The following is an 18,439-nucleotide window of genomic DNA, read 5'->3' on the forward strand; positions in this document are numbered from 1 at the left end:
TCGTGGATAGAATACCACTCTGGAGCCAGAAAGACCTGGGTTCAAGTTCTGCCTCAGACCCACACTGGCTTTGTGACCCTAGACAAGTCCCAGTGCTGTAGGTCAGGGCTTCTTACATTTTTCCACTTGAGACCCCTTTTCGCCTGAGAAATTTTTACAAAATCCCAGGTATATAAAATAGGTACACATAACCTTTTACTGTTGCCAAATTTTTCATGACCCTTATGTTCAGTTATGCAGTTGCAACCCACAGTTTAGGAAGCTTTGCTGTAGGCGACTCTCTAAGACTATAAGTTACAGAAAAGGAGACAACCTGTATTAGTAGGAGATCCTCCTACCAATGAGATCTCAAGTCTGATCCTCATCCCTTATCCTATCCCTACATGTATACCCTGTCTCACTTTAACCTCACAACAACCTTCTGAGGGATGAATTTTCCAATGAGAAAACTGAGTGACTTGTCCAGGATCATAGAACTTTTATGTATATGAGAAAGGATTTGAACCCAGCTCTTCTGTCTGGACCTCTAGCCACTACACCACACTGCCAACTCTGAGAGTCTCTTTCTTTTTGTACTACAGCCTCCAGAATAATATCATCAAGGATGATGGTGCCAAGTTCCTTGCAGATGCCCTGATGGTGAACCACATGCTCTCCATGTTGCAGTGAGTGTCCTGAAGGCTGGCCCGGCGCCCCTAACATGTTCCTTGCCCCTCCTTGTCTTCTGCAGACCTCTCTGCACATCTACTGTGAGCAGGAATAAGGGCTGGGGCATGTTAGGGGTCTCCAGGACCTTTTGACCAGAATAACCGATTTTTCCCAAGGTTCATTTCCCTTGAACAAAAACAAAAACATGTTAAGACAAAAAGACAAAAGGAGGGGCAGCTAGGTAGTGCAGTAGATAGAGCACCAGCCCTGGATTCAGGAGGACCTGAGTTCAAATCCAGCCTCAGATACTTGACACTTATTAGCTGTGTGACCCTAGGCAAGTCATTTAACCCCAATTGCCTCACCAAAAAAAAAAAAAAAAAAAAGACAAAAAGCTATAGGGAATGAGAATGGAGAAGAAATGCAAGGTTTAAAGGAAAATGGGGCAGCTAGATGGCGCAGTGGTTAAAGCGCTGGCCCTGGATTCAGGAGTACCTGAGTTCAAATCCAGCCTCAGACAATTAATACTTACTAGCTGTGTGACCCTGGGCAAGTCACTTAACCCCCATTGCCCCGCAAAAAAAAAATAAATAAATAAAAAATAAAAAAATAAAGGAAAATGAAGGGCTCTTAGAGGAGATTCTCTGGCCTGCAAGTATCCCTGGCTTCTAACAACCTGCAAGTGCTTACTATTGGCGGGGCTCAGGGCTAAGGGCTGGGGAGACAAAGATGGAAATGTCTCAGGCCTTCCCATTAAGGAGTCTGCAATCCAAAAGGAAGGACAAAAATATATATGACCAATAAATATGATAAAATAATAATGGATACTTATGAAACTCTTCAAGGTTTGCAAGGTGCTTTAAATTCATTATTTCACTTTATCCTGGTCCTAACTCTGTGATATAAGTGCTACAAGAATTATCCCCATTTTATAGATGAGGAAACTGTCTTGGATTAAATGACCTGCCAAGGTCACACAGCAAGAAAATGTCAGTTAGGATTCGAATCTAGGCCATTTTGACTTCAAGTCCACACTCTTACACTATGCTGCCCCCATGAGGCAGAATGTTTTAATACAAAGGAGAGGTCTAGACCAAGTTGGGTATAACCCAACAATGGTATGTATAAGGTTTTTTGCAGGGGTCCCAAAGCAACTTCAGACTGGGAAGGAATACTATGTGGTCCATACTCACTCTTTAAAAAAGAAACCTATAATTTTTTATTGTTATGATTTGTTTTTACATTAACTAAATTTTCCCTGCCTCCCTCTTTCTCTCTTCTTCCAGAAAGCAGTTCTATATATTTTTATCCCATAATTTTAATTATAATCTATAATCGTAATTTTTAATCCTATAATAAAAAAGAGACATAAGGTTTTTTATCAGCAAAACCAATTAATACATTGCTTTGATACTTTGACCCCAAGCAAATGTTGGCTGGGCTCCTGGAGACAGTTGTACAAACACATAGATGTCCATCAATCCATACTTCCTGCTTCTTATTCAGGGTAGGATGATAGCCTCAGTGACTTACCTACACCCTCATCCTATATACTTTGGTGCTCAAAAGGACTGTCTTCCCTCACCTTGGTTATGGAGCCACTGCCCAATCCTGCTTTACTCCCATTTCCAGCTCCTCATTGGGATATCACACTGGGGCTCACAGATAGATACTCCCTAGAGAATCATAGGGGCATGATTGCAGGGAAAAGGCAGTCATCCCCTTCACCTCTGTCCTTTGATCCCATTCCCTACCTGCCCAGTCCTTTGTCCATAGAGTGACTGATGGATGGCATTTATGAGTCACTCTGACTCTTCCACAGCCTACAAAAGAATGCCATTGGGCCTCCTGGAGCCAAGCCGATTGCAGATGCCCTAAAGAAAAATGGGAGCCTGAAGGAACTCATGTAAGGAAATCTCTGAGAATGCTTCTCTTTCTGTAACGTTCCTGGGTACCAGGGTGAGTGAAAGTTGGACACTGGTGACAGGCTAAGTAGACCTGGAACCAGACTAAAAGTCAAAAGACCTAGGATCAATCCAGCCCGGTGTGGCTTCTGCCTCCCTAACTGGCACTGGATGAGCCTCCATCTCCCAAGCTATTGAGCGATATTTCCTGACTCGGTCACAGGCACTCCTAGGAGCCATTATTTCAGTGTGTGGGCAGTCCCTCTGCCATTAGCAATGGCAGCCTCTCTGTGCATTAGAAGATGGTGCTTCCTGGACGCCATGGCTAAAGAGGTTTCTTACCCACTGGTGATTCTAGTGATGATGAAACTCCTCTGAACTTAGCTGGGCTGGCCCTTGGGCAACAGATGTGGTTTGTTACCTGGCCCCTGCATGAAGCCTTCCCAGCTTGGGAGGACTTAACAAGACTTGTCATGGCTTTTAAGTGCCTAGCATCATCTCCATAATCTGATGAGGTGCCAGAAAATGCCTTCAATGGAAGATTTCATAAGTAAAGTACCCAAAAGTTCAACTTCTAGGGATTCAAAGACAAAAAATCAACACTTTTGCCCCCTATCCTGTGTAAATGACTTGGATGGTGCCTATTGGTCCATTGGGAATTCTTAAGAGGAATGGCGGCCATGTTGCTGGCTTTGTAAGCTACTCTGACAGGGCTCTCCAAGTCATGGGAGGGAAAGATAAAAAAAATATGATGAGAAGCACATGCCTTCCTGGAGAGGAGGAGGGGGGGGGAGGGGAGGGGAGGAGGGAATGAGACTAAGCTCACTACTCTTATTTGCTTGTTCCCAGGTTCTCTAGTAACAGTGTTGGGAATGATGGTGCCAAAGCTCTGGCAGAAGCACTGAAGGTGAACCAAGGCCTTCTTACCCTGGAGTAAGTCTGTTTGGGGGAGTCAAGACTGTGCTCACTGGGCAGTAACAGTTGTGTAGGAAGGGGAAAATGATCTGAAGCCATTTTGGGGGAGGAAACTGGTATAGACTATAATCTCTGTGAGGGCAGGCACCTTTTCTTATCAAAACTTTAGGTCTCCCTCAGCGCAACATTCAGGGCCCATAGTAGGTGTAGGAATGAAGGAATGAAGGAATTAAAAAACATTTATTAAGCATTTACTGTGCTAACATCTCCACTAAGCTCTGAGGATACAAATACAGAAGCAAAGATTGTTCCTGCCCTCTTGGAGAGTGGCATCCAGGTTGGGGCAAAGTTACAGGGATGATGACTCTATGTCCCATTGGGACATAGACTGATACATGCAGGATGAATTTCTTGTTGAATTGAATGGATTTGACCGGCACCTTTGGCCTCTGGTGCTGTGGGTTATGTACAGCTCACTCCCTAGCCATGGCAGGACACTGATTTCCCTGATAGCAGCCTGGCCAGGCGTGCAGAGTGTAATGGTTTCCTTCCTTTCTCTGTCCTTAGCCTTCAGAGCAATTCCATCAGTGATGCTGGGGTGGCTGCCTTGACACATGCTCTCTGCTCAAATCAGACTCTCCTCAGTCTTAAGTAAGTCTTGGTTCCTGCTGTCCAACTGTGGATTCCCATTTCCCAAGGGAAATCTCCTTGCTAGAACCAAAAGAGACTGATTTATCATTGTGGAGGTATCATTCAGGACTTTCCCACTCCTACAGGAAAAAAGCCTAGAGGAGATCAGGTCCTGCCTAAGGGTGAACTGCGTGCTAAAGCTTTGTCAAAAAGCTCTCTTTGGTGCCCACAGAAATGGACCCAATAATTAATAGCAGCCACAAATCTCTTCCTTTGATCCACATTAGATAAGGGTACTTACTATGTCCTGGGTTGTTTGGGTGACAGTGTGGTTCAGTAGAAAGAACATTGGATTTGAAGTTAGAGGACCTGGATTCAAATCCTCACCACACTAGCTCTGTGATCTTGGGCAAGTCACATTACCTCTCTAGGCTTCAGTTTCTTCATCTGTAAAGTGAGTGGGTTGGACTATATAATCATTAAGATTTTGCCCAGTTCTAAGTCTGTGACTAAGAACACCCCGCCCCCCCAAACAGCAGAATCTGCTTGTGGTACCACTTTCCCCTGTCTCTCTCCCTCCCTCCCTCCCTCCCTCTCGCTTCCCTCTCTCCCTCTCTTCCTCTCTCTCTCCATATCTTTCTCCCTCCCTGTCTTTCCTCTCTTTTATCCTTTCTCCATCTTCTTTTTCCTCCTCCTTGTTCATTTTCATTTTCTTCCTCCTTCCCTCCATTTTCTCTCTCTCTTCTTCCCTCCCTCTCTCTTCCTCTCCCTCCCTTCCTCTCCTTTCTTTCACCCTCTCTCCATACTTCTTCATCTGCCTTCTTTCTCTTTTTTCCTCCCTCCTTTTTTCTTCTCTTCCTCCCTCTTTCTCTTTTCTTTCCTCCCTTTCTTTCTCTCTCCCTCCCTTCCTCTGTCTTCCTCCCTTTATTTCCTTTCTCTCTCCCTCCCCTCTCCTCTTTTTTCTCCTCTCTCTCTCTCTCTCTCTCTCCCCCTCCCTTCCTCTACTCCCTCCCTTCCTCCCTCCGAACTTTCCTCACAAGATAGCCCAGGGAAGGAGGCAGGCAAAAGGCTTTCCAGGAAGTTCAGGACCCTCAAGGTGGGGGAGTTGAGGGAGGTGGTGGTGATAGATGGAATTGATAATAGGCAAAGATTTGGGGAGGGCTCTCTACAAATGTGCATCTAGTTCGGGTCTCTCCTTAACCCCTCCTGCCTTTCTTAGCTACCCCTCCCCAGCCTGGCCTCCCACTCAGCCCTGTAGTTTGCAGGTCCTATGGGCACCTGGGTATCCTGGTATCCGGGTATCCTGGGCCTGAGAAGGCAAAGGTGTCTGGGATGGTCTCCTCAGGAGGGCCTCCACAACTCACTTTGGAATACTGAGAATCGCTTTCTCTCCTCAGCCTCCGTGAAAACTCCATCAGTGCAGAGGGAGCTCGGAAGATTGCAGGTGCTCTGCGCAGCAATCGGGCCCTCCAGAACTTGGAGTACGTCAGGTCTCTGGGGAGGGCTTGGTGAGGGACAGGGTAGCGGAAGGCATGGGCATTAGCCTATTGGTATGTTTGCTCCTCAAGATGGTTTCTATTATTTTTGTGTCACCATATTCCCTTTTGGGAATTCCAGCCTCCCTGGCCTGGTTGGGCATGAGAGGGACTAGGAGAGAGCAATGATCCTCCTTGACTTTACCTCACAATATCAGAGAAAGGGCCTGAGGCTTTAGGACAAAACACATGGTTCTAGTCCGGCTCTGTCATTAACTAGATACATTACTGTAATCCTGTCACATTTGTGTTGATTTCTCCCCTCCTCTGCCCAGCATCAAGCACAGGACTTGGCACATAATAGGGACCTAACGAATGCTTGTTGACTGACTGGTTAAAGTCACTTCACCTATCTGAGCCCTAGTTTCTTCATATGTGAAAATGGGTATGCCTACCTTAGATTGTTGTGACAGTAAATGCAAAATCTTCAATCGGTCTTTTAAAGTGACAGAAGTTGGTGTAGACCCGCGGTGTCAAACTCAAATAGAAACAGATCTCCACAGGCCACAAATTAACAGCATTTGTGTTACGTTTTTTGTTTTTTAAATTTTGTTAAACATTCCTGCTTACATTTTAATCTGGTTCAGCCGCCCTATGGAGTTTCATCACAGTCTGTGTTAATGAGTTTGACATCTCTGCAGAAATTGGTGATTGGATGAGAAGAAAATTCTTGAAGAAGAGGGATTTATTTAGCTTAGCCATAAGAAAACTTTTTTAAAGGGCAGAGTAACCCTGGAATGAGTCAATAAGGGAAGCTGTGAAATCATTTTTCCAGGAGAGTTCTAAATAGAGATTAGACCTCAATCTAATCTTCTGAAGGGTTTAGGGGATAGTCTTTCAAATAGTTAAGCTCCATGAAGTCGTAATAATAAATAGCTATTTTAAAAATGCTTTTCTTACAATAGTCCTGAAATCAGTAGCTTAGTATAGCTACTTCCCCATTTTATAGATGAGGAAAGAAGCACAGAAAGGTTGAGTAACTTGCCTATGGCCACATAGGTGGTAAACATCAGGACTTGAACGAAGTCTTTGGTCTCCTTAAATTGATGATATAATCCATTCCCTGGGCTACTTTCTCCTAAAGGTCTACCTTGTGGAATTCACAACAAGGCAGGGAGGTAGGTCCAAGGGGAGAAAGTCTTGTGTTTGGAAGCAGTACTAGAAGATAGGGAATTTCTGAGTCCTGAACTATGCCATTCACATTCTGTGTTCCTTTGCTCTTAATTAGCTTGACAGCCAACCTTCTTCATGATGATGGAGCGCAGGCCATTGCAGTGGCGGTGAAAGAGAACCGAGTACTCAGAACCCTCCAGTGAGTTTTGCCTTACACCTACCCATTATTTAATTCTTCCCTCTACCCCACAACCTCCAATTTCCTCACCCTTATCAAAAAGTATTCATTAATGATCAGGGTCACCCTCATACCATATAGAGAAGTAAACAAAGGTCCTGTGGACATCCCACCTCCCTCCCCTCTGCACTCCTAAAACAATGGGTGCCTTCCCCTTCTATTTCCTTTCTCCCACTCCTTTCGTTAACTTACCTGTCATACATCCCTTTGCCACAGAGCTAACTAGGTGGCCCACTGGACAGAGCACTGGGCCTAGAGTCAGGAATCTTACCCAAGGTTGTGAATGACTTCACCTTCTCAGGTGACATAGCAAATAATTTGCCCATTCTGAACTTCAATTTCCTCATCTTTGAAGTTGTGGGCAGCTAGGTGGCACAGTGACAGAGGCACTGGCCCTGGAGTCAGGAAAACCCTATTCAAATCCACCCTCAGATACTTACTAGCTGTATGACCCTGGACAAGTCACTTAACTCTGCTTCAAAATAAAATAAAGTGAGAGTTCAAACTAGATGACATTTTTTTTACATCAATTTTTTTTAAACTTTGTGTTCCAACTTCTCTTCCTCCCCTCCCATTCTCACCCCAAGAACTCAAACAATTCAACATAAATTATACATGAGCAATCTTGGCAAACAATTCTACCTTATCTAGGTTGTGAGTGGAAACAGATAAAAACAAAACTTCAGATTAAGGAATTGTCAAAAAAAAATGTGTTTCAGTCTGTTTTCAGATATCATCAGTTCTTTCTCTGTAGATGTACTGCAATTTTTCTAGGTTCTTCAGAGTTATATTGGAAGACTTGATGACTTCTAAGGCCCTTTCAAACTCTAAATCTTGTGAACTCTCTTTTGACAGTGCTTTCAGTTTACACACACACACAAGTGGGGAGCCCTGGGCACTGAGTACCCATAGAGAGGCTCAGCTCTGGGGGCAGCCCACATTTGAACCTTTGAACTAGAAGAGGGTTGTGATAAATCAGGAATCAGTAGCATCACCAAGGCAGAGCCATCAGTATGAGGACTGACTCCAGAGAACTTGGAGAAGGTCTGATGAAAAAACCGTGATCATAACCATCCAACAAGCACAAACATTTCAATATACAAAGAACAAAACGACAGTTATGTATGAAACTACGAATTTCTAATAGGCACAATTTTTTCAAGGATGTATTAAATTTAACAAGATAGTAACAAAGCTGCCTTGTTTGTGTCCCTTCGGACCTTTTTTGTTTTCTTTTGAATATTTAAATGTTTTATTCTTTTTCTTCCTTTCTCTTTCCTTTCTTTCTCCTTTTTCTTCTTTCCTCCCTTTTTTCCTTCCTTTCTTTTTTGTCCTATTACTACCCGTTAGCTTCCTCCCCCACTCTCCATTTCCCCAAATACAAGTCCACTCCTGGGGTAGGATACATATAGTCAAGCAAAACATATCAACACATTGTCCATGTCTGAAAATGTAAGACTCCTTCTGCACCTCTGGCCCATCAGCCCTCTGTGAGAAGTACCTCATCTTGGATGAGGATTTCCCCTGGCACCTGCTGGTCTCTGCTCAGCTCTCTGAGACCACATTGTCACTTACATTTCCTGGTATCTTACCCTATGCAGCTTACAATGGAACTTCATCCAGGCCAATGCGGCCAAGGCCCTGGGCCAAGCACTACAATTCAACCAAAGCCTGACCAGCTTAGAGTAAGTATGTGACCCTCCTCACTGGGCACCTGGGAAAAATGCATGCAGGCAAGAACATGCTAACTGTGGCTAGAGAGGAAAACCACATGGTTGCAGAAAGTTATACCAATAGCCATCAGCAGTGCTGCAGGAAATTCTAGCCCACGACACTGAAAAACTAATGCTTTTTAAAGCACCAGCTTGTGTATTGGTCACTTAAATGCCCAGAAATAAACCAGGCTCCACTGCTTTCTTCCAATGTGAGAGGGAAAAAGACTATGTGACTGATTCACTAGAATGATTTGGATACGGGAATTTTGTGAAATTTAATTTTCTAGGTAATATTATTAACAAAAAACAATCATGGAACAAAAATGCATTTCACTTCAATTCTGTTAACTATGTGAACCACAGAATCTTTCTTTGATAGCTCTAGATCTTGAAAGGACTCATGCTTGCCATTTTGAAGATCAATGATAGTTATATGATGCTGTGGGTTATAGAGTTAAAAGTGTAAGAGATGGACCCCAGGGCATCTTCTGGAGAATTAAAAATGAATAACTAAACCCAAACTTTATATTAGCTTGTTTTGTTGTCATTTGTTTCTTCTCCAAAAAGTGGAGCACCCTCGAAACTCCAGTTGAGGATCAAGGTTATTGGATTCTGTTTAACTGAGGCTGTACTAGACATACTAATTATGCTCTAGTAGATACACCCAGTCTGGACTTGGGTACTAGCTAGAGCAGCACGGGAATGGCCGAGACATGAAAAGCAGGGAATAATGGGAGGACTTATTGTGTTACAGTTTGCAGGAAAATGCAATTGGAGATGAAGGCATCATGGCTCTTGCCAGGGCACTGAAGATAAACACGACCCTCACAGCTCTCTAGTAAGTCGTTAAGTTACATAAGCTAGAGGTCAAGGAAACCAGCCCCATTCCTCTCTCTTTTTACACAAAATTATTTTTTTTTTTGGTTTGCCAAAGAAATTGTTTCATTAGATTGTTGCAGCTGGCATAAATTAAGGAAGTGAAAATGGGCTGTTTACGAAGGTAGGCATCAGAGAGGGAGAAGGAAGGTCTATTCCCCCCAGATTTTCCTGGAGACTGCCTCTGGTTCCCTATATCTTTCCCCTTTTATTTTTGTCCCTGCCCTCTGAAACTACCTCTTATTTTGGTATATAGTTGTTTCCCCACCATTAGACTGTGAGCTCCTTGAGAGTGGGGAGTGTCATTATCCTTTCTTTATATCCCCAGTGCTTAGCACATAGTAGGCACTTAATAAATGCAAATTGACTATTTAGTTCTAATCTTAGGTATTCCAGCATGCAGCAGCAGTAGGGAAAGTCTCTGAACAAATTCAATACACATCAAGTCCCTATACTGTGCTTGGTATTGGGGAGATACAAATATAGCTATTACATGGACCCAGCGGTCAAGGAACTTACAATCGATTTTGGATGAAGCCCAATGTACACACGTAACTTCAATCCAAGTGAGAAGGCAATAAATACATTGGAGAGGTCCAAAGTGCTCTAAGAAATTTGATGGGGAGATCCAACTAGGAGTATGCTGGTAAATGTTTAACAGCCAGGTCTCCAAAAGTGCATGACCCACTTTTTAGTTTAATCTGCATTATTAACATTTTTATCCCTCATTTTCTTAAGTCTAGATAGATATAGAACAAAACAATATATCAAGCCTTGGTTTATAGAGTTTGCCAATTTGCAAAGTGTGTCCACATGGGCTGAGCACACCCTCATCTTGGTAATCAGATCAGAAAATTAAATATTTGTTATAAATAAATAAAAATTGGGTTTGGAGCAAGAAATGAGGAGGCAAGACAGATTTGCTTGTCTTATATTAACTATACTATTTCTTTTAGTCTTCAGGTGGCATCGATTGGTGTGCTTGGGGCCCAGGCCCTAGGCGATGCCTTGGCTGTGAACAAGACCTTGGAAATCTTGGAGTAAGTATATTAATCTTTAGGGTTGTAGTCTCACATACAAAGTTGTTGTTGGTGGTGGTCCTTTGTTCTCAATGAGGACCATGACATGAGAGGTGATGTTATGACTTGCAGTGGAATTGGATTTAACTGAGGCAGGTCTGGGCAAAGTCACCAGCCTCACTCTCTCCTCCAGAGCCCTCTGGGTCCAGTGGCAAGATATACATCAGGACGACTAGAGATAGCCTTGGATGTTTGAGGCAATTGGGGTTAAGTGATTTGCCCAGGGTCACACAGCTAGTAAGTATCTGAGATGAGATTTGAACTCAGATCCTCCCAACTTCAGGGTCAGTGCTCCATCCACTGTGCCACCTGGCTGCCCCTCATACAAAGTACCTGAGTTCTTGACTGAAGAAGGTTGGATGTGAATTTGCATATCAAGTTAAACCAAAAGCATTTAAGTGCTTATTGTTTGCCGGGGAACCATGCTACCTGCTGACAGTCCTGACTCCCAAGAAATCCACAATCTAATGGGAAGACAACATGCAAAGAACTGTGTACAATAGACAGGATAAGTGGCAGTTAACATTAGAGGGAGGACACTGGCATCCCGCAGAGCATGAAAAAGCTTCTTACAGAAGGTAGGATTTTAGATGGGACCTCAGGAAAGCCAGGGAAGCCAGAAAGCATAGAAGAGAAGAGAGAGAATTCCTACCTTGGGGGTGGGGTGAGGAGCCAGTGAAAACACTTCAGGTCTGGAGATTGAGTGTCCTGAATGAGCAAGGAGGCCAGTGTGGATGGATTGCAGAGTCCACAGAGGGGAGTAAAGTGTAAGAGGAATGTGAAGTTCTGACCAAAGACAGGCTCCTTATATGCGGTGAGGTCTTCCAGATGTTATCTGTAGATGACATTGTACTGATTGAATCAATCCCCCCAAATGCTACAGAGCCTTACAGAAGAGGTCCACAACCCCTCAAAAATGTTTAGCCTAACAAGTCACACAGGAAAAAACTATGCGAATAAAAAATGCCTATTGGATTGTGGGAAGATGACTGCATGATAGGTCAGGCCCAGTGCTAAACTCTGGGGATACAAAGAAAGGCCAAAAACAATCCCTGTGCTTGAGTCTAATGGAGAAAATGACATGCGAAGAACTTTGTACCAACAAGATATATACGGGATGTTAGGGCTAGTCTCAGAGACAAGGGCTGGGACAGGTTTCTTGGAGGAGGTGGGACTTTAGCTGAAGCTTGGAGGAAGTCAGGGAAAGCCAGAAGGCAGAGATAATGGAGACCATTCCAGGAATGGAGGACAGTCAAGTGAAAATATGGTGGAAATAGGGAGATTGTTATGTGGGAGGAAGAAGTGTAAAGGGGGTAAAGTTTAAGAAAACTGTGAAAGTAGGAAGGGATCAGTAAAGGATGAAGGGATTTAAAAGCCCAACAGAGGGTCTTAGATTTGATCGTGGAGGTACCAGGAGGCCCCAGCATTTTTTGAATGGGGTGGTGGTGGTGATAGTCTGTAAGGGAATCCAGAAGGAATGACCTCCAGGATCAAATGCAAAATCTTCATAATCTCCACTGTGGCTATGATCCAGTGACACTGGTCTCCTGACCATTCCTCATCTCCCAACTTGGAGCTCTGTGACCCTAAGCAAGTCACTTAACAATTGTCTGCCTCAGTTTTCTTTACTATAAAATGGGGCTGATAATAACACCTATCTACCAGGTTTGTTGTGAGGATCAAATGAAATAATGTTTGTAAAGTTCTTAACACCGTGCCCAGAACATAGTAGGCACTTAATAAATGCTTGTTTCCTTCCTCCTTCCTTGATCTTGGAGGCTATTAATAGGGAGTCACTGGAGTTTATTGAATGGGGGTCAGGGATAGTGACACGGTTGGACCTGCACTTTAGGAAAATGAATTTGACAGCTGAGTAGAGGGTGGACTGGAGTGGAGAGAGACTTGAAACAGGAAGAGCAACCAGCAAGCTATTGCAAGAGTCTAGGTATGGGGTCATGGGAGTAGTAGCAGTATCAGAGGAGAGAAGGGAGAATGTACAAGAAATGTTAGGAAGGATAGGATGTGGCAGCTGATTGGAGATAGGAGTTAAGGATGACACCTTGATTGGGATCCTGGGTGACTGGGAGATGGCACCACTCTTGACAGTAATAGAGGAGATAAGAAGTGGGGAGTCACTGGAGGTATGGGACATGATGAGTTTAGTTTTATACATGTTAAAGTTAAGATTTCTGTGATACATTCAGTTCAAAATGTCCAACTGGCTGTTGGAGAGATAAGACCAGAGGTCAAGAAAAAGGTGAGGGACAGATAAATAGATCTATAATAGATAGATAACTCATCTGCACAGAGATGATCATTAAATCCTTGGGACCTATCAAATCACCAAGTAAAATAGTAAAGAAGGAAAAAAGAAAAGGACTCAGGACAGAACCTTATCTGGGGCTGTCTTCTGGTCTGAGGTGGGGCGGGGGGACACACAGAGTTACAACCTGAAGATACAGCAAAGGGGATTGAGAAAGAGCAGTCAGACAGTTTTCATTTAAGGACAAAATACAGACTCTTACCTATCCTCATTCCAATCCTTTGTTTCTTTTCCATGAAGTTTGCCACATTTTTCAATTTTCTTCTTTTGTACCTACCATCTATGTTGACTTAATTCAGTCTGGGCCCTGGTTAGGACCTGCTAATGAGAACAATGACATTTGCCCTCCGAAGAACCTGCCCCTCCTTAAATTGTACCACCTGGGACCCCCTGAAGTTTGGGACAGTGCAGCCTGGAAACAGTGCCCCACGTTAAGAAGGAGTTAAAAGTCAAGAAATAGGCTGGCAAAATGAATTGACAGAAACAGATGAGGACCAGTGACAAAGAAGATCAAAATAGACCCTCAGAAGAAGATAACAAAGTCAAAACTCCTACATCCAAAGCTTCCAAGAAAAATATGAATTGGTCTCAGGCCATAGAGACACTCAAAAAGGACTTTGAAGATAAAGTAAGAGAGATAGAGGAAAAAATGGAAAGAGAAGTAAGAGTGATGCAGGAGGGTCATGAAAAAAAAGTCAACAGCTTGAAAAGCCAAATTGGCCAAATGGAAAAGGAGGTACAAAAGCTCTCTGAAGAAAATCATTGCTTAAAAATTAGGATTGAGCAAATAGAAGCTAATAACTTTATGAGAAATCAAGACACAATAAAAGCAATCCAAATGAATATAAAAATAGCAATATGAAATATCTCCCTGGAAAAACAACTGACCTGGAAAATAGATCCAGGAGAGATCATTTGAAAATTATTGGACTACTTGAAAACCATGATCAAAGGAAAGAGCTTAGATATCACCTTCCAGGAAATTGTCAGGGAAAATTGCCCTGATACTCTAGAAGCAGAAGGTATAAAAGAAACTGAAAGAATCCACTGACCACCTCCTGAAAGAGATCTCAAAATGAAAACTTCCAGGAATATTATAGCCAAATTCCAGAGCTCCCAGGTCAAGGTGAAAATATTGCAAGCAGCCAAAAAGAAACAATTGAAGTACTGTGGAGCAACAGTCAGGATAGCACAAGATCTAGCAACTTCTACATTAAAGGATTGGAGGGCATGGAATATGATATTCCAGAGGGCAAAGAAATTGGGATTGCAACCAAGAATCACCTATCCAGCAAAACTGAGTATAATCTTTCAGGGGAAAATGGGACTTCAATAATGACATTTGCCCTCAAGTATGATATGTACAAGTCTAGCCACTTATAAAAGGTTTAAGGATATTATCCTATAAAGCAGAGGATGCATTTCAGTGAATCTAGTCATCTGATTGGGTTAGCTTTGATGCTGGTAATTGAGACAACAGCAATAGCACCAGGGAGATGCTGTCTCATTTAGGCCTCTGGATTCACAAGAGTTGCTTCTCCTGCTTTGGTTGGTTCTTTTTACTTTCCCTGTGTGGTACCCCCTTAATAGTACCTGCACATATCTAGCATCCCTCTGAGTCCATATTGTCATGAGGACACATTTTCCCATGAATATCAACCAACCAGGTATCATAGTAATATAAAAGAACATTTAATAAAATAGAAATGCGAGGTAAATAACAAGCAGCAACTGCAGCATAGGGAAGTCAGGCTTCTTGGTGCACTGACAATATCATAATTACCAACACCTGAAAAGATCTTGTCAAAGTTCAAGGAAAAGCTTCCATTACCCCATTATTCTCTCTCTCTCTCTCTCTCTCTCTCTCTCTCTCTCTCTCTCTCTCTCTCTCTCTCTCGCTCTCTCTCGCTCTCGCTCTCTCTCGCTCTCTCTCTCTCTCGCTCTCTCTCTCTCTCTCTGTCTCTCATTTCTTCAGCATGTCTCTCTTTTGGCTCTGGCTCCAATCTTCTCATGTCCCCTCTCTCTTGAGTCTCTGCTACCAGCCTCTTACAAGACACACTACAGATACTTCTACCCAAATAGTCTGAACTCAGGTAGTGTCACCTCCTGTTGCACTTTGCACTGGTTTGTGGGGAATGAAGTCCCTTTCACTGAGTGTCATAGTGTATGAAGCACTAGATCTGGAGTCAGATAGTGACTCTAGCCTCAGATATTTGGTGCCCTCGGAAAGTCATTTAACCTTTCTCAGCTCCTGTTTCTTCACCTGTAAAATGAAGAAGATAATAGCACCTCCCTCTTCAGGGTTGCTTTTAGGATCAAATGAGATAATATATGTAAAGCACTTTACAAACCTTAAATTGCTCCATAAATGTGAACTATCGATACTATGCCCTCTCCTAGTAAATAATTTGCAGTCCTTAAACTTTTTTGCTGAGTACAAAGGTAGAAAAATCAACATATATCATAAACATTAATTGCCATAGAGTGTAATCACAGCATTATCTCAGATACACAATATAAACCTGTAGCAGCATTGAGCATGTGCAGAAACACAATACATGCACCTATAATAATAGTTCACATAGCAAAGAGGCAGACTATAAACCAAATATATCTATCATGTACTACATATAACAGCATATATATAGCACAAAACATGCAGCCCATCACTGGCATCATCTGGTTATGTGTGTGACCTTCTATCCCATTACTCCTGAAGTATAATAACTCAGCCTGGCCACTAGACAGCCTCAGCACCCATGGTGACCGGCTGTCAGCTCTGCACCCTTACCTCAGACCTACTGGCCTATAGTCCTAATCCCAGTTTGTGGATAGTTGATCAAGGCTATTACTGCCTCTGGCCTCCGATGAATCAAGCACCTTGGGTGGCTTTTGTTCCCTCGGGGCCTTCATAGCTGGAGAAATAGGCACAAAAGCAGCAGTTCAGCTCTTTCTTTTCAGACCTGAACAGTTTTTATCTGACTTCTCTGATTTCCTGCCTAACCTGCAGAGGGTGCCAGCGAGCAATTCTTTCTTCAACTGAGCTCTCGCCATCATGGCCGAGGACTAACAGTCCATCTCTGAGACACAGCCCCTTGTATCCTCTTGGCTGACTCTTCATTGCAATTTTCCTCTTTATCAACAGGAAGTCAGATTAACCATTTGGCAGACTGTCAGATTGCTTAATCTTTCAACTACTTAGAATAAGATAACTCACCATCAGTCTATTAGCTTGTGTTTTCTCTGTATACCAAGATTTCTTTGTGGGACTTTTATCTCTTTTAACTCTTATGGGAATTCCTGACCACAAACACAAGCATTATATTGATGCTTGTTCCTTTCTGACCATTTTTGATCTGAGGCTGTAACTGGGCCATAGTCCTTCTTTGGCCCATCTCTTAGCAGTGAGACATGCTAGTTGTGATTCTCCCTGTCTTCTCCATCTTTTGAGACCCCAAAGCACAAATCACTAGGTAACTGTGGCTCTCATGTACTAGAAATGACAAGTGTTGATACTGCTAAGCTGTCTGTTCATGGTCCCCAAAATGTGCAGTTATATACAATTAAAATGCTCAGGCACTGGATCAGGTCAAGGATGTTAAGGTGGGTTTCTAGATCTCTTGCTTTCTGCCCAAACTATTCTTGAGTAACTTGTTTTCAAAGTTTCTACTTTGGCAAGACTGGATCCTTACAAGGAAGCTGTACATGGAAAAATGCTTTTACCACAATACCTTGATAGCTGTTGTATTTTTCTGGTTTCCCTGAACTCATTCAATAACCATTTATTAAATGCTGACACTAGGAATACAAAGACAAAATTAAAACAGTCTCTGGCCTCAAGGAACTTACATTCTTGGTTAAGTATGCCTGTACCTACTGGGTGAAATGCTCTGTCACCATTAGGATGTTGCTTATATTCTTCCTATCTTCTTCCAGAAATTAAAAAAAAAAAAAAAGGCCACACACACAAACTCCACTGGCTTGCTGGTACTTCTACTTGCCAGGTAAGCAATATATGTTGGGAGCACTATACTTTGAAACCAATGAACATATATCTCATTTTTTTAAAACAAAATCCGCTTCCATCTTGTGCTTCCTGGCTCCAAAGTGGTTTGTGTTCAAAATCACTTCATGGTACTTTCAGAGCCAGTCAAGGAGTGGTATGCCTTGGATAACACTAGGTTAGATCATATTGGATTAGTTGTAATCCAGTACAGTCCTCCATTGCATAGTTCCAACTTTTGCCATTTTCTCAATGGCTTGGTGCCCTTTGGGAAATAAACCCTAAGTACCCAAGGGTCATGACTTTGTTTCTTGGCTTATATTACCTATCATGTTGTTTTCACTGCTAGTCATCCAAGGATACTTGAAGCAAAGGGGGTTGGTCTAATGCATCAAGACTTATATCCACTGAAGGCATGCTCTTTGACAGAAATCCCAGACCTTCAGCCAGTCTTTCACATGTCAGTGGTCCAGCTCCCTGTGAATCATAGGTTGCCTCCATCCCTTTTATGAGTATCTATGGGGGTAAAGGTTTCTGCATTTATGCTCGTCTTTCCTAGCCAGTAGTGCATGCTGACCTTATGGTTAGTGCTGTGGCCCATCTTTGGCAGACAGGATTCAACTTAGTGCTAGTCAGAATTGGGTTGCTATCTATCAATACTTGGAATTGAGGTCTGGACTTATAGTCTACATAGTCTCAAAACTTACTGCCTATACAGGGGCTAGACCTCTGTGAACTGAATAAATGAAAGATCCATCCTTGAGATAAAGAGTTCAGTGTGTCTTTGTTGCTCTCTGCCACCAATGAATCACAGAACTGAGTTAACACAGAGTTTTGTGACCTACCAGTCCAACCCACGCCCAATAAAGAACCCACAAATCATCATATCCACAGGTGGTCATCAAGGTTCTGCTTGAAGATCTCCAAGGAAGGAAAAACTATTGTCCTCTTGGTTGGCCCATTTAACTTAACTCTAATTATGAGGAAGTTTGCCCCCATCTATTGCCCTTTGGAGTCAAACAGAAATATATAATTCCTCTTCCACATGCAGCCTTTCAGATATTTAAAGCCAGCTGTAAAGTTCTACCCCATCCCAAGTCTTTGCTTCTCCACGATTAACCATTCCTAATTTCTTCAAATGATCCTTATGCAACAGAGACTCAAGGTCCTTTGCTATTCCAACCACCTTCCTCAGGACACTTTTCAACTAATCAATGTCTTTCATAACCTTTGGAGCCCAGAAATGGACAACAGATCCGATGTGCTCTAACAAAAGCAGAACACGGGATGATTATTATTCTCTTATTCCTGGAAGCTATGCCTTTCTAAATACAACTCAAGATTATATTCAAGTGTTGGGGTTTTTTTTTGGCTGACATATCACACTGTTGATTCATTGAACTTGCAGTCCACCAAAACCTCCAGCTTCTTTTTTTTCACATGAAGTGCTATGTGACTAT

The 18,439-nt window shown here is 42.8% G+C and overlaps 1 protein-coding gene across 1 annotated transcript in view; it reads left to right on the plus strand.

Annotated features, from left to right (window-relative positions):
• Positions 1–18,439, plus strand: part of NLRC3 (NLR family CARD domain containing 3) — a 37,664-nt gene that overhangs the window by 8,470 nt on the left and 10,755 nt on the right. The window contains exons 7-15 of the mRNA XM_043975320.1: positions 582–665; positions 2,471–2,554; positions 3,402–3,485; positions 4,035–4,118; positions 5,495–5,578; positions 6,861–6,944; positions 8,585–8,668; positions 9,453–9,536; positions 10,531–10,614. Of these exons, the coding sequence (XP_043831255.1) occupies positions 582–665; positions 2,471–2,554; positions 3,402–3,485; positions 4,035–4,118; positions 5,495–5,578; positions 6,861–6,944; positions 8,585–8,668; positions 9,453–9,536; positions 10,531–10,614 (756 nt within the window). The remainder of the gene's footprint in view (positions 1–581; positions 666–2,470; positions 2,555–3,401; positions 3,486–4,034; positions 4,119–5,494; positions 5,579–6,860; positions 6,945–8,584; positions 8,669–9,452; positions 9,537–10,530; positions 10,615–18,439) is intronic.

The sequence above is a fragment of the Dromiciops gliroides genome, chromosome 1 (genome assembly GCF_019393635.1).
Source record: "Dromiciops gliroides isolate mDroGli1 chromosome 1, mDroGli1.pri, whole genome shotgun sequence".
NCBI classification, from domain to species: domain Eukaryota; kingdom Metazoa; phylum Chordata; class Mammalia; order Microbiotheria; family Microbiotheriidae; genus Dromiciops; species Dromiciops gliroides.